The sequence below is a fragment of the Athalia rosae genome, chromosome 2 (assembly GCF_917208135.1).
Source record: "Athalia rosae chromosome 2, iyAthRosa1.1, whole genome shotgun sequence".
Taxonomy (NCBI): Eukaryota; Metazoa; Arthropoda; class Insecta; order Hymenoptera; family Athaliidae; genus Athalia; species Athalia rosae.
The window spans coordinates 1,502,167-1,525,215 of NC_064027.1; the positions used below are offsets into that span (position 1 = coordinate 1,502,167).

At 48.0% G+C, this 23,049-nt stretch overlaps 1 protein-coding gene across 1 annotated transcript; it reads right to left on the reverse strand.

Moving 5' to 3' along the window:
- Nucleotides 1–9,514: 9,514 nt before the first annotated feature.
- On the reverse strand, nucleotides 9,515–13,122 carry LOC105691453 (fork head domain transcription factor slp1-like). Its single transcript, XM_012409922.3, has one exon. The coding sequence runs from the start codon at nucleotides 12,178–12,180 to the stop codon at nucleotides 10,774–10,776; it is 1,407 nt and encodes a 468-aa protein (XP_012265345.2). The 5' UTR covers nucleotides 12,181–13,122; the 3' UTR covers nucleotides 9,515–10,773.
- Between the last annotated feature and the right edge of the window lie 9,927 nt (nucleotides 13,123–23,049).

Sequence of the window (23,049 nt, forward strand, 5' to 3'; positions counted from 1 at the left end):
GGAGGAGGGGAAACGTAATCGAAGGATGACGACAGATTGTGATACTGAGGCAGGTATTCCGTTTTCTTTTCTCTTTTTCCTCTCATCGTCGTTATAAGCGGCATGTGTGGTATAAATGAGATGTAATGTAGGGAAAGCTCATAAAAAGATGAGTGAAGCGTCGGTCACAGTTTAGTCTCGGAGGACGAGTACGTATAAAAACAAAAGGATGTTTTCTTAAGCGCGAGCAGCACGAATTAACGCGGAGATGAGCGTAGAGATGAAGAACAAGAAGAGGAGGAGAGAGAGAGCGAGAGAGAGAAAGAGAGAAAGATAGAGTCGCAACACGCGACGAATGGAGGCAAATTAATATATCCGCTTTTTAATCCCAATGTAGAGGTCAACTTCGTAGTCGGGCCACGCGACGGGAAGCCGCTCCGCTTTGTCTCCTCCTTCTTCTCCCTCGACTCCGTTTCTCCGTTCTCCTCTTCACCCACCCCTCCGACCCCCCCGCAGCGGCTCACTTGGCGAAAGTCGTGAAAACTGATGAAAAATCGCATCGATCGGGATCGTATAAGGAATCCGTCGCTCGCGCCCGCCGTCACGACGTTACCTCGAGCGTTCGAGGTGGCGATTTACGCACCCCCGAATCCGGCGATCGTAGGACAAGGCAGTCGTCTCGTCGCACAGTCGGTCGCGACTCATTGTGACGATCGTCGTAGTTTCGAGGGACCCTGTCAAAAGAGGAGGACGAGCTACGCGTCCAAGTATCTGCGTCAGCGTCGTTTTCTCCACACGTCACGCGCCGCGCCGCGCCGCGCCGGTCAGTTAAGCTGATCGCGACGGGCGCGCGCCGATCTGTTTTCGTTTCCTGTGAGTGGGCGCTCCTCGCTCACCCCCCGCCGACCCTCGACGTAAAAGACACACTCCGCGATACCAACTAAGGTTGCGATCCGCTACGTATGCACACCTCATGCCTCCGTCATCCAGAGTTCACGTGTCCTGTAACGCACGACGTTACCTTACATTTCTATCAATCAGCCATTAACAAAGTTGTTGCAAAGTTGGTAAAGGACGTAATGCTGAATTCAAGACTTTAACGATGTTGAGGTGGGGGGGCAGCGTACCTGCGGATTTAAAATCCCGTCAATTACGATTTATGCAAAAGCAGATGAGATTCGCGGTGACGAATTTTCGAAAATCCAATAGGTGGATCTGTTGCGCGTCGAGTCCGCTTTTTGGCGAAGCTCGATCTTCATTACGGCCGCGGGTATCTCTATATACCTACGACAATATCAATAATGGTTGTTACAACAATAACCGCGCGCGGGTACACAGAAGATTAAACAAGGCGATCGAAATGACAAGGAGCCGGTAGAATAAATGGTCAACATCGGGGTATAATCGTACAATGGGTGAAATTAAAATCGTCATGGGAAACCCTAGGCCTCTTACGGTCCACCGCACCGGCTTCCCCATTTCTGCAGCTTCGCATCGCCTCTGCGACCCTTTTGTCACGTGACCCGGCAAACGTCAGAAATCCAAGCGCGTGTATATATGTCGAGATGTGTGTATACATCGCGTCTACACGTATACGTACATATTATATACGTATACATATCCTCCGCTTTCGTACTTGGTCGTTACGTGCATGTATAGCTTTGCGATGGTCGCGGGCACGAAGCCCGTTTGCTGTACGTACGAACACACGGGGAATAGATGAGTTAGTCATCGATTAGTCGCGGTACCCGTAGGCATTAATACCTCCTCAAACCGAGCGAACTCGATCGCTAGCCAAGACGAGGCGACCATCGGTGACTGGTCGATTCCTGGGACGATTTTCATCATATATATTCCGATGATTTCCTAGGCGATCCCCCGATGAATCACGAGACCGAATGACGGCTGTCCACGGCGCGAATCTCGCCAGTTCTTTGATGTACCTATAGACATACATATACCTATTATCATAAATGATTAAACACGTTCGCGGTAGTGTTGATTATTTTGACACGCCTCGATTTTTTGCCGTCGTTGATCCGGCGAATTTCGAAGATCGAGTTTTTCGAGTGAGACAGATTTTCCCGACGGTACCGGTACGTCGGTCGCGTGGGTCACATATTTAGAAATAATAAAAGTATACCGCGGTAATCACCTAGGCCTATCACATGGGCCTTGTGAAACAAAACCAGCTCCCGTAGGGGCTAGATCTTACGGGGTTCCGAATAGGCGGGAAGCTATTAAGCGAGCAAGGAATTAAAAAGGATGAAATTAACCAATTTGTCGTGAATTAGAGAAGAATGCCGGTCGTAGAGTGTGTGCTACGAGTTAATTGCGGCTTCTTTAATAATGGAAAAAAGAGACAGGAAAAAAAAACAAAAAAAAACAACAAAGTTGAAATTAAAAATTAAGAAGACGATCATCAGAAAACTGCCATAATCCGAACCACTTACTCCCATCAATGAAAGGCGACGCTATGCGAACCTCACAATTCTTCAGGATCCTTCTAGATCGAGTTCCTCGCAACGCGTATCGAATCGTTCGCACCTCCGCTACGCGGGCCGCACCTACGATGGGGGGGGGGGGAGGGGAGAGCGGCGACGGCGAGGTGGTCCCCCCGCTTAAGACAGCTGAAGCTCGGACGTAGGGTCGTCTCGTTTGAAAGATAAAGTGAAAAGGAGGCATCCGGCGCGCGTCGCGGGGTCAAGTGGGTGCCGCGAGCGGGACGACTCGACCTCTCGCATCCTTTACTTGATTGGGGGTCGTCGCGGAGGAGAAACCGGGGGTCCGGGTCAGCCAGTTGACTCCTACGAGGCCGCGCTGGATCGCGCGGTGCATCTGCCTCCTGGACAAGGACTCCTCGGAATCATCTCCGGGTCTACTCGCTTCATTCACGTATCGCGCGCTCTATCGCCGCTTAGCTCTCCGTCGTCGCCCTCCTCCTCCTCATCCTCCTCCTCCTCCTCCTCCTCTTCTCATTCACTCCGGTTCGCTGCGCCCGCGACAATCCATCCGTCCATTCAACATCGCATTCATTCACATTTTCTTGATTCCGCGACGGCGCACGGCTCACGACGCCCCCGCCGCTGCGTGTACGCGAGCGATTACATGCGGGCGATACGCGATCGTCTGCCTTTTTTCGTGACACGCGAGTCGCCCCCGTAGCCCTCGAATTACCGAGTTTTTTCCATCTCGTACTGACCCGGCAAGTTTTTCACGCCGGTGATCGTGGGTCAAACGGCTAAATTGTCACGAACTTAGAAAAAAAAAACCACAATCGCGCGGTCAAGTCGATCGGGTGACCGCAGGGCGCGGAGTGTCGCGTACATATCTACGAGATGATAACAATAATAATAACAATGAGGGCGACGATATTGTTAATATATATATATATATATATATGTATAATAATAAATGTACGATACGCGTATACCCACCGTTGCCCATTTAACCAGCACTCGTCACCCTCTAAAACAAACAGCGCATAACGGGCCCCCCCTCGTCCTTCGAACAAAAGGACCCGATCGGTATAATGTAAACTCGGAGAGCTATGTGGGCTGTACGAATGTGTATACGATCAAGAGCTGCGGCACAGCTGTGCGGCAGCCGCGTGCGTGATACCTACGTACGTACGTACCTACCTACGTTTCTGCGTACAGCTAAGACGATTCGAATCATCGACGAGCTTCGAGCCACCGAGTACTATTATGTCCTAGTTTTATTATATTGTTTTTCGAAACGCTTATACCGTTGGGAGAAATAATTACTCCGGCCCCTATACATTTCACTGCATCCGTATATATCTACTCTTCAACCTCGGAGTACGCCACATATAGGTGCTATACATGTCTAACGCATAAGATATGTTAAACGGGTTCATGGACGCGCCACTTACAGTCTCGCACCGTAAGATTTGTAGGAAAGGAGTCCATCGCATTTCCAAAGAAAAATTTGCAATTTTTATGCCCGACCTTGGAATTCGGCCTCAAGTCTGTTTCGTACTTAACTCGGGTACCCATCTACACATACTCTGCAGGTTATTCCCATTTTCCCCATATGCACATCAGAGAATTGCACAAACACAGGGGAGGAAACGAGATAAGGGTGAAAGTAAGTGAGGTTTTTTCCGCGCGTGGATCCGCAAACTTGCATCACGAGTAGCTTGCGTGAGTTGCGGAGAGCGAGGACGAGGAGGGTGCTGAAAGTACGGAGCAGAAGAAGCGAGGGGGGACGATATGGAAGCACGAGCCTATTTTGCCTCGCGCGTTAACTTCGTATACGACGCGCGTTCTAAAGCGGCGACGCCGCGGAGTATAAGGCTGGAGGATTCATCTTCGTGGCATCCACGTCGCTCGGCGATCTCATTCGGACAAATAGAAACAATTCGCTCCGCTAAGTAGGAAGTGTCCCCCGCGCGACCCTCCGAAATCCCCTCCCCTCCCCCTCCTACCCCTCCTACCCCACCCCCGCCATCCCCTCCATCCCCTACTCGCCTCGAAACACCCTGATTATCACTGATTACCCCCTTGATTGATTACGCGCTCGTTATACACCGCTCGTATGTATACAGCGTAGGTACACGTACTGTAAGCTGATGCGTAGTACATCATTACAAGGTACGAATTGACCCTTGCGAGATGCGGAACGATGCGTGCGCGAGACGCGTCGAGGTAATCGCGGCCAATAATCTTTAGGAATTCCTTTCCAAGTAGAAGAAAGTCAGGCGTCGAGCGACGCGCAACATATTGGCGGATGGTGGATTGGTGGATTTTTTCCTCCGACTTTGATTGTCGATGCGAAAGAGGCGCACGAGGCAACGCGGCACCGCGGGTGTCGGAGATAGCGCTACCCCACCCCACCGGGTGGCGGCGATGCATATATGTATATATATACGTCGAATGCGAAGTCGTACGAAAGCTACGAAAGTGTATACATACGCGCGACGTGTGTACACAAAGAAGAACCTCGACGAAACATAAACACGACGGGTCTGATTAACTCGAAGCAATTAGTCCACCCCCGGAGGACCGAGGTATTCGTTCGATTGGTAGAGCTCGCAGTTTTGCCACGCGTGACGAACGTCGTGTAATGTATCGTACGCGTACGCGCATCCATGTTACATATATATATATATATATACCTATGTGACACGAGGGCGGTTCGGCCCCGCTAACTCGTAAGACTTCTCGGCGACCGGTCTTCGCGCGGATATCCTCGCTCTGATTGTCTCCCGATGAATCGCGGTGAGCCGTCAGAGAACGAGAGTAAGATTTTCTCGTAAGTTACGTCAGGTCGAGCGAATCGTAGCGAAGTTCGAAACGGTTTTCGCTATCGCTAGCTCTAGTCCGAAGCGCTCGCCGCTGCAGCTGCAGGAGTATTAATGTTGTCGCCAACATAAAACACGTGACGTGTACACCCTCAATTGCAATCTTACCATTACATGCAATTACATAATCGATGTGACCCCGTGCAGGGCAACAGCGATAAGGTTTCCTCACCGTATATATATATACATATGTATATATCTCTAGACGCGAACGATGTACCCAAAGCTCGCTGTATACGGTCGTGGGTATAGAAATTCGCTTCGGATCCAAAAAATCAAAATTTCCGAAGAGCCGCGAAACGTACGCAGTACGAGAACGTCGGTGGATCCGTTCGGTAAAAGTTCCCGGCGTAGTCGCGTTTTGTTTCCTATATATATATACATATGTATCCGTGTATATTTATGCCGATTATAGGTGGGTTAATCGTGTTATACAAAACAGTTAGAGGTTCCCAGCCTCTCGACAGAACGCCCGTATGTCTGCGTCACACAAAAGTGTTAAACGAACGGTAGTAGGAGCCGCTGCCCGGGGAACGAGGGAACGACCGGACGAAGATAGGAGACGACGCGAAGCGGGGCTAAGAGCGAGAGAGCCAGTGTCGAGATGAATGGGCAAATGAATGGTGGCCACCGGAAGCGTATCACTACGCCACTATGCGTGTTTTATTACAACGTTACGTCTTTCATCCATTTACTTACGTGTATACTGTACGTACGCTTCAATCCACGCAGAGAGAGAGAGAGAGAGAGAGAGAGACGCGTGTGTAACACCCGGGGACCACACCGCGGCGCACAATATCAGTAAATAGCCGAGTTGTGTGAGTTTCGTCCTCCCCGTCGCCGCTTCGACTCGACGACGACGACGACGACTTGATACTCGGAGACGCTGCAGATCTCGAATGAATGGGTTCAATTAGTTTCGTTAGCCGGCAAACCCCGGGCTACGCGTCGTCTTTAGATTGTTTTCTTCAGAATTCAACGTCTGGATACCTATTCGTCACCGACGTCGTGAACCGCGTCCGACCAACACCCACTTCATACTCGATTATATCCTCTCGTCCGTCGAGCTTGTCAATCCCATTGAAGACGAACTCGTTTTATCCCAATCCAACGAAATCCATTCGAATTCTGTACACGGGGTACGCGAGATGAGCGAGATGTTCGGAGGTGGACCACGAAATAACCCCGTCACGCGGCACCCGTTTCCCCTCAAGGACGAGTACAGAGGTGTATCCGTCTCCCGTGGGTCCCGAAAATCTATACGATATTTCGCTCTGCGCAGTCCAGCCCCCCTGAGGCGTAAGCGCGCCCCCCGTTTTGGCGAAAACCAGTCACGGTTCGTGCTCGTACGTTGGTACAGATTCCGGTCGTACGTAGAAAAATACGTACCGCGTTTCGATCCGGCCGCGCATAGTAGCTTACGTGTAGTAGTACCGTTACGCATCGTAGGGAACAGATCGATGCAGGACGGATGGATGGGATATGGATGTGGACGAAGTTTGTTGCGGCTGTTGCTTTTTTCGTGTACATCCATTTAATGGCGTGTGGGTATAATACTTATTATGCGTTAGGGGAATGAATATGTGTGTGCGCGCGGCCAGCCCCAGAGCCGACCGCGTTATAGGGCCCACCCCATGTTCGAAATAATGTCAATTGTAACGACGCGCCGCCACACCGAATATCCATTCACGCGGCAACCGACCAACCCCGATCTTACCGGTCCCGACTGCAGGGTATGAATGTCGGGGCTTCGAACCCTCGCCCATAAATACCTCACAAATCGACGAGATTCAAGATGGCGAGTTTTTCGTAAATTTACACACACCGCAACCGTATACCTAATACGCATGTGTATACGTATACGTACGTCGGAGAAATTTTTACACCAACGAAACATTGTCGATACTGTCGCTAATCGAACCGCAGCTGTGTACGTCAACATTTGCGGCACAATGACTACCAACACCCCCGGCGATCGTGCGAGTATGCTAATAATGTACAACAGATCAAGCACAAATATTTATAACGGTGTTAAACGCTGCACGCCGTTCGTATAGTACAAACGATCGTAATTGTTCCGCTCATATCTCGTTTTTTGTCATTCCTTTAATTTTAAATTTAATCCTTTTTCACTGCACCTTAGTAATTCCGAGGTGAGAATTCTTCGAACGGACAGATAGTAGACGTAATTTGTAACGATATCGTCAGCTTATGTAATACAACCGAAGTTTTTATATCCGCGGCTGGATACACCGCGGTAACGGTCGCGTTAACGATAACGAGATACATAATTCGTGTAAAAATGGCCCTTACGATATCCGTATACCTTTAGGTATACCGTATATAACTCGGAGGTTGGGGGCGAGCGTAGTGTACAAGTATGACACGTGAAAGGGTACATAGCAACGATGCGCGCACGTATAGATCATCGGGTATAATCCGACGATATGTAATAGCCGCGCGCATAGCGTCACGTATGCCTGTAATGCGTACGTATGGTACGGTACGGTGTGTACGAGTAAGTATATAACTGCGCGAGGGGTCAGCCGCAAAGTCGGCATAAACACTTGCCCCGCCGTAATATAAATTAGTCCAAGTGGCGCGAGCATGCGTGTCCACGCGTACGTCGCGACGGCTTCCTTGCTTATATTTCTGTGCCCGGCGAGGACGCCTAAATTAGAATATCGAGAATATCGCCTGGAAAAAAATGATGAAACACCCTTTCCTTCTTCCTCCTCGTCAGGACCTCCTGCCGCAGTTAAATAATCTTCGATCATCCATAACGTACATACGTATAATTGTTCGGTTTCTAATTTTATGCGACGGTAAATTAATTTTTCCAATTGCCAATCGAGCGCTCATTTTTTCGGCTTTTCGTCCAAGTCACCCGTGTCCTACGTTCGGTCCGTAGATTCGGTGAGGAGAATTGGTTCAGTTCCTTCCACATTCGATACGATCGGGCGTGATGCCGATTGGAATCACCGATCGGAGCGACGATCGCGCGCGGACGCACAATCCCATCATGATCTGCACACCCCTTGACCGCTTTGAACGCTTAAACGCTTCAGAACATCGAAACGTTTAAACGCGCGTCCCATAACTACGTCGTCTATATAGATCGCATGGGTGATGTGCGGTATGAGTATAGCGTACGAATAAAAGTCAGGAGTTTAACGGATCGATAAATGCCCACCGCGGAGAGAATTTCGCATGAATTCAATCGGCATTTCCTACATCGGTAGAAAATTCAAGTCGCATCAAACGTACAAATCTATGTTACATTTCGTCCGTCGCCTCGTTTGTCGTACCGCATCGCGTCATAAACCATTTTACGCATCCGTATACCGACTATATACACGTATACACGCACCAAGGTTGAGGCAATGAACGCGGGGTACCGGCGCGCCCACAGACCCGAGAAAATGCAGCCGTACTCGTAAGCTAGGTATAGGGCAGGGCGGTGGTGGAAAATAAGGTAAGGTCAAAGATCGAATTTATGCCCCTGCGTTACAACCCGGGGAAGAAGTGCAGACTCCGGTACGCCGGTGGGTTCGTCCTCGGTCGCGCGATCATCGGCCGCATGCCGCGGAAATATGGTTTTATGGTTGCGGGACTCGTCCGGAGCAATAAACCATATTTCCGAAAAGTTTCTTCACCTCGTGTATATGTATATATATACGTACAGCGCACGGTACCGATGTACCTACATAAACCGCATCCGCTGTCCCTCTCCTCGCAAGGACGCGTAAGGACCGAGTCTCCAAGTTTTTCGACGACCCCGCGCTTTTACTTTTATTATTCGTCCCCCCCCCTCCCTGGTCCCCCCTCCCCCTCCGTGTTATACAGCTGCTTCCGAAGGCCCCGCACTCGATCCTAGTTAAACTATGCAACCCGTGTACAAACCTGCGTATTTATTAGGACTAGAAATTTTCGGTACACTCCGGAGCGTGTTTTGACAACCAGCGGGTTCCGCCTGTTAATTTTACGACTTTGACCGAGTTGCAACGATGCACCGAATATTGCGAACCTCCGGACGGCGGATCCCGTCCACTTTCTTTTTATTGTCCACGCGATACCTTGCGGGTTTTCGAATTATGCGTATTTGCGGTGAGCGCGATCGGATCGTATGGAAAGTCAAATTTTTTGAAATCATGGTCAAGGCATGAAGATGACGGTGTGTAAAAAGATAAAATAAATCAATGAAACGAACGACACATCGTTATATTAAAAGATTTCGACATTTATTTCGCAATCATCATATTTCTCTTCATCTATAGTGTTCAATTATTATAACGTATAATCTTTTATTTTGTACAAACAATATAATATAGTATTATGTGTTGTGTATATATCTATATATTATACATACTTGTGTATATAATATACATATATCGTAAGGTGTATAGGTATATGAGAGATTCGTAAATACTAGAGCCACCTACTATATACCGTACAGTATATAGTACAGATACCAAAATCGATTCACAATAACAAGATTCGCTGAACAGTTTCTATGGGTAACAGTAGAGATTTGCTGAATTTAGTACACAATTGTTGGATGAAATTTAGAGCAGAAACTGTAACGAATATCGAAAGGGTTTGTGGCGTGTAACGCGATACGGTGAAAAATGAATTCAATATGGGGGAAAATTAAGAACTCGTCATCTCGCGAACGATAAAATCTATTCAGTTCAATCGAGTGATTACGCCGGGTTTTCTGCCGATCTAGATATATAACAAAAAATGATATGTACACAATATACCGAACTATCCAATTTTTATAATATACGTATAATGAATTTGTACATATACCTATACCTATGTATATATCTGTTGTGTAATGGCGCGCGATACCCGCGTTGTTCATTTTTTGCTTTACGTTTTAAGTTAATATTTGGCTAACTACAATTAAATTTGTTACAAGTACAGCGTAATTATGCCTATATATTTATATATATATATATGTATGTATATCTATGTATACCGATATTAGTCCTTTCACGTGGGGAGATCACAAATCGTATACGTAAATTTCGTAATATTCTATTTACACGAAAACTATGTACGATCGTATATCACTTGCGGATCTATCAGCACTGTATACACGCGTGTATTTACAATGTGTCATTACCGTGTACGTTCGTCGGCTCTTCGCATATTTCGCAAATCTATGCAACACGCGCATTGTGCAACAATGTGTCATGCGACAGATAATGCTGATGTCGATGTGGTGCGTCGCGACCGTTGGAACGTAACATGTGTTTCAGGTATACAATGGCGTAACACGTACAACTCGGTTCGTCCGTCCCTTCGTAGTCGAATTCACTGGGGGGCCACGAGCCACCGCAACCGATACCCAGACTCGGTCGTAATCAGTTGCCGCCGCACGAATTTCCGAACAACACTGAGCCGTGGAATTATTGTTCGTAATATTGTCCACAAAAGGTGGCTGGCTAATCGTTGGACATTCAGCTGTGCCGCGCGGTGAGTACGGTTATCGGTTTGAGCAGGAGTTGGGGTGGGCTCCGGGGGTGGGCAGGACGGAGGGATTGCCTCTGGTGCGAGTTCGGCGAATGGGGGGAAGGTGGTTCCGGACTACTTCCGGGCGACGCGGTGGTGGACGGTGTTTGGCTTACGGGTAGGACCGCGCCGCTCTGCGAAACGTGGTGGTGCTGGTGGTGATGGTGTTGCTGCTGCTGATATCTCTGCTGCTGCTGCTGATGATGTTGGTGTTGCTGTTGTTGTTGTTGGTGTTGTTGTTGTTGTTGTTGCTGTTGTTGCTGGAGAACGGCCTGTTGCTGTTGGTGCTGCTGATGAGCGGCGAGGGTCCTGAGGGTCGAATAAAAGTCGTAGGCCCCCGCGGAGGTCGCCGCAGCGGGGTGGTACGCGGAGGTGGGTGCCTGCAGGAGCCTCTCCATGGAGAAGGCGCCGTGGGCCGGGGGTGCCGCGGCGGCGGGTAGCGGTTGAGGTTTGCAGGGTAAGCTCGCGGAATTCGTCGCCGCCGAGCCGGGCAGGAGGCTCGCCGGGTATCCGGAGGGCGTCGAATAGGGTCCGGCGGAGGCGGTGTATCCGGCGCGGTGGAGATAAGGAAGCGCGTAGATGGAGGGTGGCCATGCGGGGGTCACGTAGGGCGGGTGGTTCAGACCTGGGTAGAGACCGTTGAGCCCCTGGAGTCCGTTGAGCCCGCCGAGCACCACGCTCCTTTTGAACGCCGCGAGTCTCGACCTGGACGCCGCGGTCGTTCGTCTTCTGAGCTTCCCGGTTGTGCCCCCGATGAAGACGTCCTCGCTGCTCGGGTCCAGCATCCAGTAGTTACCCTTGCCCGGGTCGTCGTAGTGCCTCGGGACTTTGACGAAGCACTTGTTCAGCGAGAGATTGTGCCTGATGGAATTCTGCCAGCCTTGTTTGTTGTCCCGGTAATAGGGGAAGTGACGCATTATGTACTCGTAGATTCCATTGAGCGTCAAACGTTTCTCGGGACTCTGACGAATCGCCATCATTATCAGGGCGTTGTAGCTGTAGGGTGGTTTCTCCGATTTCTTCTTGTCCTCAGCGTCGCCGCGACCGAGGTCCTGATCCTTTCTGGACGTCGGACTGCCGCCCGAACTTCCTCTAGAGCAATCCAACGGCGGAGTGTCAGCTCCGTCGCAACCCGTCACGTCGAGATCGCTGCCGTCGTCCGTGTCTTCCGCGTTTACGTCGGGGATGGGACTCGGTGATTGACTGGTCGGGGTGAGACTCTGGGGTCCGGCCGGGGTGACGGCGCAGGCCTCGGGGAGGATGCTGCGGATGCTGAAGCTCGACTTGAGGGTCGCTCGAGGGGGTGGCGGTGAGACGGTCACGGTGTGCTCACCGGATCCCTCCATGTTCACCATAATGACGATCCCGTCTGTGGCGTCGTCGCTCAACCAGGCGTCGAAATCTCCGGAGATCGTTCTCGCGGAGTCTCGAATATACAGTGGTGAGGTTTCAGAAAAATGTCGCTCTGTCTAATCAACGAAATCCAGCGTTAGCAATCGGAGGCATTGGCACTTGATTTTTCCAGTTCACTCCACAGTTGTTCATCCAGAGTTGGAATATCTTTCTGTTACCCTGTTACGCCACGGGGTGAATGTTAGGTACGGTTTCGCATCTGTACAGCTTCATGTGGATCACTGTTGCACCATTTTCAACAATCGATAATAATAGTTCTGTAGTCTATCGCCTTGACAAAATTGTCAAACAACCGAAGCACTGAACGCCTAAGATTATAATATCACTTTTGATTTTGTCCGTGTTGTCAATTTTAAATTTTATTTCGACGGTGTCGCGACGATTCGACACTAACCGTTCTTCACTGTTTAACTGGTCGATAATTTGGGATTACTGCGTAATTCGATCCCGCGAATATCTGGCGATTGGTAATTTTCTCGCTGACTGTTTTTTTCTTTTTTGTTTGTCTCAAGAAAGTCTACCTCCCACGGTCGAACGTAGGATGCGAACGGTACGAACGTTAACGCGACTATGCCGTCTCCCCGCGTTCGGAGGGGCCTTATATACCGTCGGTTCGTACCGCCCCTAGACGTCTCGGTCCCGCCCAGCGTCGCGACGCACCAACAGAGGATCGCCCGCTCCGCAACGCTTACCGTCGCCGCCCTCTTCGCTCCCCCGCTTGTTTGCGCCCAATGTTTGACATCAAACAATGCAAACAGCTGAAGAACGGGGGGGGGGGGGAACCAACCATCCAGCCTCGGGCGGTGGGGACCACGGGAAAACTTCCCTTGTCTCGCGCACCGTCACGGCCAACCCCTAGCGGCGAGCGCAACGGAACGGCGCAAGAGGGGGAGGGGAGCCCCGAACGCGCGCAGACGCCAACAACAACAACAACAAGCCCGAGCGAGAACTCCAACAAACAAACAGGTATATACCCTCTGTATACGCATCCTCGTTTCGTGATTCGGTATTCTCGTCGCGCGTACGCAGACGAGGAGATTCTCTTTATCTCGAAATGTCCCACCGACTTTATATTCCTGTATACCTTTCTTCCGTTCTCCGCCCACTTTGCTTTCGTTTTCTTCATTAGTTTCCTTTGTTGTCTTGTTTATACAGAGTTTTCTACTTTTTTCATGGAACATCTCGCGATTCGCCGAATACGATTTTCGGAGCGAAATAAATTTCAGTAGGTTTCTATAGCACGGACTCTGCGGTGCTTCCAAAAGCTTCGTTACCAAAAAATATTACTTCCGATTACCGTACGGCCAGTATCGCGGATCGGCCGTTCGGCCCTCATAAATTATAAAGTTTCTCAAAAACAACGGGGAAATTAAGATGAAAAATTCGGTACAGCCTTCGTACCCCCCTGTGTATAAATTATATTAAGCTTCTAATGCGAAACTGCCGAGTATTCGCTGGAAATATCACTTTAATCGGATGTTCCCGGTTTTACGGAAGCTTATCCATTCGGTGGAGGATTCGTCGCAACGGCGTCGGCGAAAGCCTTAATAATTATTAGAGCCGCAGCTGTGTATTATCTTCTCTGCGGGAGCTAATTTCGGTGAAGATTCAAGAAAATAATCAATATTGTCCAGTTGACGACATAAGTCATCCGACGTTCAATACATATTTTTGTTGTTTTAACCTAGGTAAATAATATATTTGATGTAAATTATACAGGGGGACCAGGAACGACTCTTTCGTCTTTACGTGCACGAGCCCCGTTGATTCTGACCTGCCAACTATATCTCCTACCCCGAACTTGTGGAATTCCGGATCGTAAACTCCTTATTGTCTTATGCTAATGGGATTATCGCTTTAAGAATCGAGCTGATGCACCCCGCACTGCGCTCCGCTCTCCTTTTTATACCTATACACGTATATATTACCGTGTACCGGGTAACTGAATTTAAAACGCGGGGGGAACACCGAATACTGAACGAAATTTTACCGTACAGGGTATAGTCGGGGGAAAAGTCGCCATTCAATACGGCCGTAACGTGGTATACGTTTGACCGTTTCTGAACTCGTATACTTTTTCGACACTCGTTATTAGCAGTTGTCGATTTTATTCCAAAAATCGTTCGCAACCCCGTCACATGTTTTTCTCACCCTTTCATTTTCGTGCCTTCGGTGTTCACGTATATTGCGACGATGGGGGATACGAGGAATAGCAATTTTAACACGGAGTTGAGCCCATATATAGCCTAATGCGAATAAAATGAGACGCGGGGTGAAGCAAAAAAAGATAATCGGTATAAAAAATCTAACCCACTATACGACGATAAAATGTAGCTATAGGTGAAAAAATGAATATACGCATGTACAATAAACCCCATAACTATACCGCGGTTCGTATACCTGTCCGCAAGCCTTGTGAGGGTTCCCTTTCATGGTTTGGCGGTATAACTTTACATGGGTATATGTAATATACCTAGGTGTGCATGTACGTACATAGGTCTAGCTACCATGTATATTATATACAGCGAGTCCTTATTGTTCGTTGTAATTGGATTAACAGTACAAAACAATGAGAGCGGTGCCAACCGGGCAACACCTGCGTTAATTGTTATTACGGGCTATATATGATGTATAGGCATCGCAGTGACAGCTCGATTCATGATTTCATAAACAGTTACGCCCGCGGTATTCTATCGCCTCGTGCGTTATTTATGGCAATTATACATATATACGAGAGAAAGCAAATTCTGGATTGCGCGCCCCCCTCTCCCCCACCCGTGATAACTCGTTGAGTTCGCTATTTCGATTAGTTGCTTTCAAAGTTTTGCAGCAGGTGCAGATATGTTAGGCAATATATCAGATGTCAACGTGGTATACACTACATTGCCCAAGCGGTACCCCTTTGGATTTTTTGGATTTTTGGGCCAAAAATAGAGAATTTTGAAAATCGATTGCAGGACACTTTTCTAACGTGTGTTGATCCCAGGCTTCGAATTTTTTCAGTCGAGATATCCTTGATTTATCATTTTTTGGTTCGATAAATTGGCGATAACTCCATCAATTTTCTAGATAGATCAATTTAGCTTTCAGATTCGAATTCCTGAGAGCAAAATACGTAAGAATAGCATGGGAAGCTTGATGAAAAAAAATGTCAATTTTTGACCCCAAAATTGAGAAAAATCCAAGGGGTACCCCTTTGGATTTTTTCGATTTATGGGCCAAAAATGAAGTATTTTTAAAATCAATCGAATGATGTTTTTCTAACGTGTTTTGACCCCAGGAACACGAATCCGTTGGTCAAATTGAGCTACGAATTTTTCCCATCGAGATATCTTAATTTTTCTGCTCCAAAAAGTGAAAAATTGGCGATTACTTTTTAAATTTCATAGATAGAACAATTTAACTTGTGAATTCGGATTCCTGGGGTCAAAATACATCAGAAAAGCATATAAAATGGAATATTTTTTTTTGGTCCAAAATCAACAAAATTCCAAGGGGTACCCCTTTGAATTTTTTCGATTTTTGGGCCAAAAATGAAGTATTTTTTAAAATCGTTTTAGGGCACTTTTCTTACGTATTTTGACCTCAAGAACACGAATCCGTTGGTCAAATTGAGCTACGAATTTTTCCCATAAAGATATCTCAATTTTTCTGCTCCAAAAAGTGAAAAATTGGCGATAACTCGATCAATTTCATAAATAAATCAATTCAGCTTGCGAATTCAGATTACTGAGTTAAAAAAATATTAGAACAACATGTAAAAAAAAAAAGATGTTGATTTGTGACCTCAAATTCAAATTCAAAAAAAAAATCAAAGGGGTGACGTAATTTTTTACATCGCTCATAGGATAGCGAAGTGAATCGCCATTACTTTTTCGCACGATTCTCCGACTAGATTTTTGTACAAATTATTTTGCAAGACGCGACCCCCTCACCCTTGAGTCGGTGAAAATTTCCATCGCCCGAAAAAGAAGAATGCCACGGGAAGTTTGAAAAATCGAACAATCATCCGAACTGTTTTCCGAATTCGGGATGCTGATTTTTCTAAGGGACGAGAGGTGTAAGATGTGGAACGGAGTTTGAGGGCCGAGGTCCTAAGCGGAGCCGCAAAAGGCGAAGCGAAAGACGGATCTCCTTTCGTACGCGGAATGACATCTTTATATGTTGGTTCCCCCGGAACCCCTGCCGGGAGAGCGTCGTCACCCTGCAGAGATCCATAGATTTTTGTCGCATCCCCGAAAATACTGATCGCCCGCAGGGTCCACGGCCACCGCGCGAGCGAAGGTTACAAACGACGTCGCGGTCGAGAAATTCCGAACAAGTGTTTTCGTTAACGTGAAACGACGGAGGAAAAATTTCATTCGTATGAAAAAATTCACAAATCCGCCTCGTCGCTAAAATTATTAGTAGCGGATCGCGAGTCGATGAAACTCGGGAGTCGTGACGAGTTCGGCAATGGCGGGGAGTTGTTGATCGAACCGTTGGTTCGTTCGAATCCCTCGGTACGAGGGTCGTCCGCCGGACGCAGTGGGATTCGGCATGTCGAATCGCGGACCCAAGGCGCTCATTACGTCATTATCGGCGAAGCGGGCCGTGATTCGCCACACCGCTCAGCATCTGAGCACCCCATTGTCCGACGATATTCGGTCGGCACTCCACCTGATACTCTCGCACCCTATTATATACGGGCCATTCCACGTGAACCGGATCAGTCACCTCTCAGATATTTTTTTAATTTGGCATGTCGATTGTCCATGGGGAGTTAGATTTTTGTGCCAAAGGATTTTTGAATTAGTGCAAATTTCGATTTATTATGAACAATCGAAAAATTGAGAGGCGGTTTCTTTAAAAAATCATAACTTCGTCAAAAATGATGTTAGATTTGATTTTTTTTTTTAAATTTACGCGGATGAGGCTATAGATTTATGAAAAAAATAAATGGTGCCGAAAAAGTTTATTTATCATTTGTTTATTTGACAATGAATTTTTAAATGATTTTTAAAACACTGATGGATAGCACCGAAAAATTAAAAAAAAATGCTGACATATACTTTGAACTATACTACAGCCTGTGAATTAATTTCAGAGATGCGTTCGGCTTTGTTTTCGAGTAAAAAATCATCAAAGTTGGCGGCGCGCATGATTTCGAGCTCGTCGACGCCTATGCGCGTGATGACGCGCGTCGAGCGACAGAGACCCTATCTACTCTCTACGGACGCTACTTGGTGTACGCTCGACCGCGGTATTCACGAGTCATTTTCGCGATGATAGACACCGTTAAAAAATCTGGAAAAAATTCCATAGCTTCCCCGTAACACGGCAAAGCCACAGAGTAAGTTTCAGAGATGTGTTATTTCTCGTTTTCGAGATATAGGGACGCATTGGGACTCCGCGCTCGCTACTTGGTAGACACTCGGCGGCGGAATTCACGAGTCATTTTCGCGATGATCGACACCGTTAAAAAATCTGAAAAAAATTCCATAGCTTCCCCATAACACGGCAAAGCCATAGAGTAATTTCCAGAGATGTGTTATTTCTCGTTTTCGAGATATCCGGACGCATTGGGACTTTCCATGCTCGCTACTTGGTAGACACTCGGCGGCGGAATTCACGAGTCATTTTCGCGATGATCGACACCGTTAAAAAATCTGAAAAAAATTCCATAGCTTCCCCATAACACGGCAAAGCCATAGAGTAATTTCCAGAGATGTGTTATTTCTCGTTTTCGAGATATCCGGACGCATTGGGACTTTCCATGCTCGCTACTTGGTAGACACTCGGCGGCGGAATTCACGAGTCATTTTCGCGATGATCGACACCGTTAAAAAATCTGAAAAAAATTCCATAGCTTCCCCATAACACGGCAAAGCCATAGAGTAATTTCCAGAGATGTGTTATTTCTCGTTTTCGAGATATCCGGACGCATTGGGACTTTCCATGCTCGCTACTTGGTAGACACTCGGCGGCGGAATTCACGAGTCATTTTCGCGATGATCGACACCGTTAAAAAATCTGAAAAAAATTCCATAGCTTCCCCATAACACGGCAAAGCCATAGAGTAATTTCCAGAGATGTGTTATTTCTTGTTTTCGAGATATTATTGTGGCTTAATATGTCCAAGTAGCGAGCGCGGAGTGCCATATGCGTCCCTATATCTCGAAAACGAGAAATAACACATCTCTGAAACTTACTCTGTGGCTTTGCCGTGTTACGGGGAAGCTATGGAATTTTTTCCAGATTTTTTAACGGTGTCTATCATCGCGAAAATGACTCGTGAATACCGCGGTCGAGCGTACACCAAGTAGCGTCCGTAGAGAGTAGATAGGGTCTCTGTCGCTCGACGCGCGTCATCACGCGCATAGGCGTCGACGAGCTCGAATTCATGCGCGCCGCCAACTTTGATGATTTTTTACTCGAAAACAAAGCCGAACGCATCTCTGAAATTGATTCACAGGCTGTAGTATAGTTCAAAGTATATGTCAGCATTTTTTTTTAATTTTTCGGTGCTATCCATCAGTGTTTTAAAAATCATTTAAAAATTCATTGTCAAATAAACAAATGATAAATAAACTTTTTCGGCACCATTTATTTTTTTCATAAATCTATAGCCTCATCCGCGTAAATTTAAAAAAAAAAATCAAATCTAACATCATTTTTGACGAAGTTATGATTTTTTAAAGAAACCGCCTCTCAATTTTTCGATTGTTCATAATAAATCGAAATTTGCACTAATTCAAAAATCCTTTGGCACAAAAATCTAACTCCCCATGGACAATCGACATGCCAAATTAAAAAAATATCTGAGAGGTGACTGATCCGGTTCACGTGGAATGGCCCATACACCGATACCTCGTGCCTGCGCAGCTTCGTGCCTTACCGCTATCGAATGGGTATATATGCGCCCACCGCTATGCACGGGGACGCGGATACGCATGGAGCGTGGTTTTCATCTAGAGCGAAAATTCCGATCGAATCGTTGAATGTGAATTTACCTACCTATACCCTCGCTTGTAGTTAGACAGAATACTGGAAGCGAGTTACGGCCGTTGGAAGCGATGGAAGTAGAAGAAAGCTGAACGGGACGGTAGAATTTTAATGCAACTGTATAGGCGTAGAAGCAGTATTAGCAGTTCCTAATTCGCACAAAGCGTGGTCCGCCCTGTTTGGAGCGCAAGTGTTCTCGGGACCACCAACTGAACGCCCCGAGCTTTTGACCTTTGGGTCTGTACTCGGTGTGACTCGCGCGTACAAGTATACGAAGGAGACGAATAGTCGATTCGTTTCCGATCTTATTGTCGATTTCTATGAGATTCTCAAAACAGTGCCGGGCGGAGTATCGCTCGCAGGCTTATTGCGGTGTGGATCTTGGGTTTAACTCGGGGCTTAAGGGGTTCAACTGCTGCGCGGTGTAAATACCTTATAAGAATGTATACATATATCCGAACCGCCGCAGCGTGTACGACAGGCGTTCCTGTAGCTATACCTACGCGAGAGAAGAGCCGATATACACGTCGCACGGACGCGAGTCTCATTCCGTCCCAAAGCCAGATTATAGAGAAAAGGCAAAAGCAACGGCTGTCCAAGCCAAACTGTTGTAAACGACGAACGAGGAACCGAGGAACCAAGGAAGCCAAAGAACGGATTATCCCGAGGTAATCGGTGCAGAACAGAGAGAGACTCCGCAAGACATTCACCGTCCACCTATAACAGACGTCGCATACGCTGGAATTCCGCCGAAGCTCGAATCCCTCTTTCCCACTTCCCGCGCGACGTTCGCCGGCCAGGGCCGCCACCGTAGCTCATTTGCCCTCGGAAATTCATCGATTTCGCAACGAAATGTCCGAATTTCGAAGTACGCGGCATCGGGAGCGTGCGGTCTGTACACCGTTCGCGTAATCGACGTATTCGAGATTCCCTCCGTCTATCGATTTCCGTTATGCCGCGTCGGTGAAATATCGCCGTACCTACACAGGTATAAAAGTGCACGTCGTTGTATTATAATACCTGTGCAACACATATTGTGTTGCAGGACGTGGATTTCGCCAGATTAGCTAGCTTCTCGCTTGGACTCCGGGTTAACCTGCTTAACTTTTTAAGTTGGGAAATCGCATTACAGCTGTCCCGTAAATATTCCAGTATAAGGTGTGCATGTACATGTATACGCGCGGAGAAAGCTGTCGGGCGACCCGAGTTGGGGATGAACGACGACCTGCGATCCCTCTTCGACGGACTTTGCTCATTTTGTTCTCGGAAGAGAATATCGTCGAACGACCTCAGCTCCCTCTTCGCCCTCTCCTCGACGCCGAGCCCTTCCTCCCCCCCCCCCCCCCACCCTGCTCCCCGACGGACTTTTCCACCTCACCACCTTCTCGCTATTTGCATTTCTCATATTTCTTCGTTCCCTTAGCTCTGGCTTCGCACGGTTTCGCCGATTTCGATGCACCCCCGATCGATCGGTGGGCCCTTTATTGAGGTACTTCGGAGCTCCGTGTATCGCAAGTGGGAGTGGAACCGCTTCGAAGTAGGTGGATGGGGAGTCGAGTCGATTTGATCGGGTGACGTCCGTGTAACACGAATTGATAGAATTACAAGCGTCGGTGGACCGACTGGTTGATTCGTGCTTTGATAAGACGTCGTACACGTACCGCGGATGTCTATTGTACGCGCAAACTCTTCGTAGCGAACCGAGTGGCATCTCGTAGACTTCCCCCTTTGATCGCCTCCCCGCCCCGGTCAGCGGCAGGGTTTATACGATCGCTCGCCGTCAACGGAGCTCGCCGTCAACAAGATACGCTCAACGACGGCTTTATTCTTCAATAAAATCTATCAGCCCTGATAGCACCGAGTGCGTGACATTGCTTTAGATTAACAGAGCTGCACGCGCATCTCTGTACTTGCAACTCGTATTTTAACTTTGTGTGCACCGTTCGTTCGTCACACGCACATCTCGTCTATATACAATACTATAATGTACGCACTCGTCACATAGGTATATATACCATCGTCCGGTGACGCTCCGTCACATGACGTTATTTATGTACAATTGAACCCCACAAATGCAGTCGGAAGGCAGCTATTGAAAATCGATTATCTCGACACTTCGTTGGTCCGAGTTCGAAATTTTCGCCCCGATGATCGGAGAAAATCAAAGGCCGTAGCTTTTCAGAGAAGTTTTGATAGCGAAGCAAAAATTGATTCTCGTTCGCCTCCCGTGACGTATTTTGATCTCGGAAACACGAATCCGTAAAACCGAGGGAGAAATCTCGACCTTTCCGTTTCTAAGAGCTAAAAATTGGCCATAACTCGATCATTTCGATGGACAGACGATACGCGACGCTCGCACCGGCACCTCGGAGGGCTCATAATTTTATGCGGTAACTCGATCTCGGCGTACACATCGCGTGTGTGTACACCTATACATAGGTGTACATACGTATAACGCAGGTGTACTTCGCCAGGCTAACGAGTGTCGTAAAAGTGGGAACTGGGAATTAGGAAATTGGCATTATATCGGTCGCTAGGGGGAGGTCGTGGATAACACGGGCGTACAGCGTCCTATATCGCGTATTTCGTCGAGCAAGGCGGTCGTCACGGTCCCGCCGCTAACGAGCTGCTATAAATATTGATACGTCTCTTTCGCGCGTGGGCGTCGAGATTGATAGGAGGACGGTAGGCGGGTAGCGGTGGTAGGGTTCGCGGTGGACCGCAAGAGCGGATCGACAATTCGTAGGTCTCCGCTCTTCTTCGCATCCGATAATATAAAACGTTCTCGATTTATTAGGCGTAACGCACGCGCTATACACACACTCCTCCGTTTCGTGCAGACTCGCGGGGTGTGTGTTGTGTAACGCTCGCGTTATCCCGCGTCCGTATCCTTTTATCGGTGTAACCGGATGCCAATTATCGGAAAACCCTCCCGCTGTAACCGGCCTTATTTTCTCTCATAGGCTTTTTCTCCCGATCGCGTAGCAATCGCTGCGTGAAACGCGAGAACCCCCACCGGATTCCAGGCATCGGACAAACTTTTACGCACGTCCAATAAACGAAAACCGAAGCCACCCGATCGCTGCTCCCCCGTACACGCCTGGCGAATTTCGAATTTCGTGAAACTGACGAGAAATTATTTTCCGATTTCAAAAAATAAGAGATTGCGATGTGTGTTAGATATTAAAAATTTGTGGTCCGTTTGTCCGATGATCAAGTTGCGGTTGAAGTATCGGAGATTGAGATTTTCGGGCGCGAGCACGTGACGCTCAAAAATGCGGGACAATGGAGCATTGTGGTGGCGAGGAGTACAGGGTGCAGATTGTGAACGGAGGTCGTTTACTCGTGACATGAAACAGAAGACGGAAAAGTATCATCCTTTGCCGGTAGTAGCGGGCGTTTGTATCGCCTTACCGCAGGCACCGCTGCCAGGGAGGCTGGAGTAGTACGTAACGTCTTTCGTCTAGACTCCGCGTGTAAGAAAAACACGCGCATCAAACAATCCGATACTCGGTCGAGCGATGCAGCTCCTCGGAATCGGAACTCCGAAGCGCCCGTCTACTCGCCCGAACGGGAGGGATAATAAATATGGCAGAAAAGACGGAGGTCGACGTAGACGGAAAAATCAAACGGAAAATCGTGAATTCCAACAATCGAAAACGCGAGCGATGGCTCGTGAACAAGCTCGGCTGCCAGGAGGTCTCTTACGAAATTTTTTACAACCAAAGTTGTCTAGTAATAGAAACGCGGGTATGACGCGACCCCCGAAGAGCTCGCCCGCCCGCTCTCATCGTCGTCGTTCGAGTAGCGAGTCGATCCTCTCCCGA

Coding starts and splice junctions, on each gene's coding strand:
- LOC105691453 (XM_012409922.3), bottom strand. CDS start 12,180: ATGGTGAACATGGAGGGATCCGGTGAGCACACCGTGACCGTCTCACCG.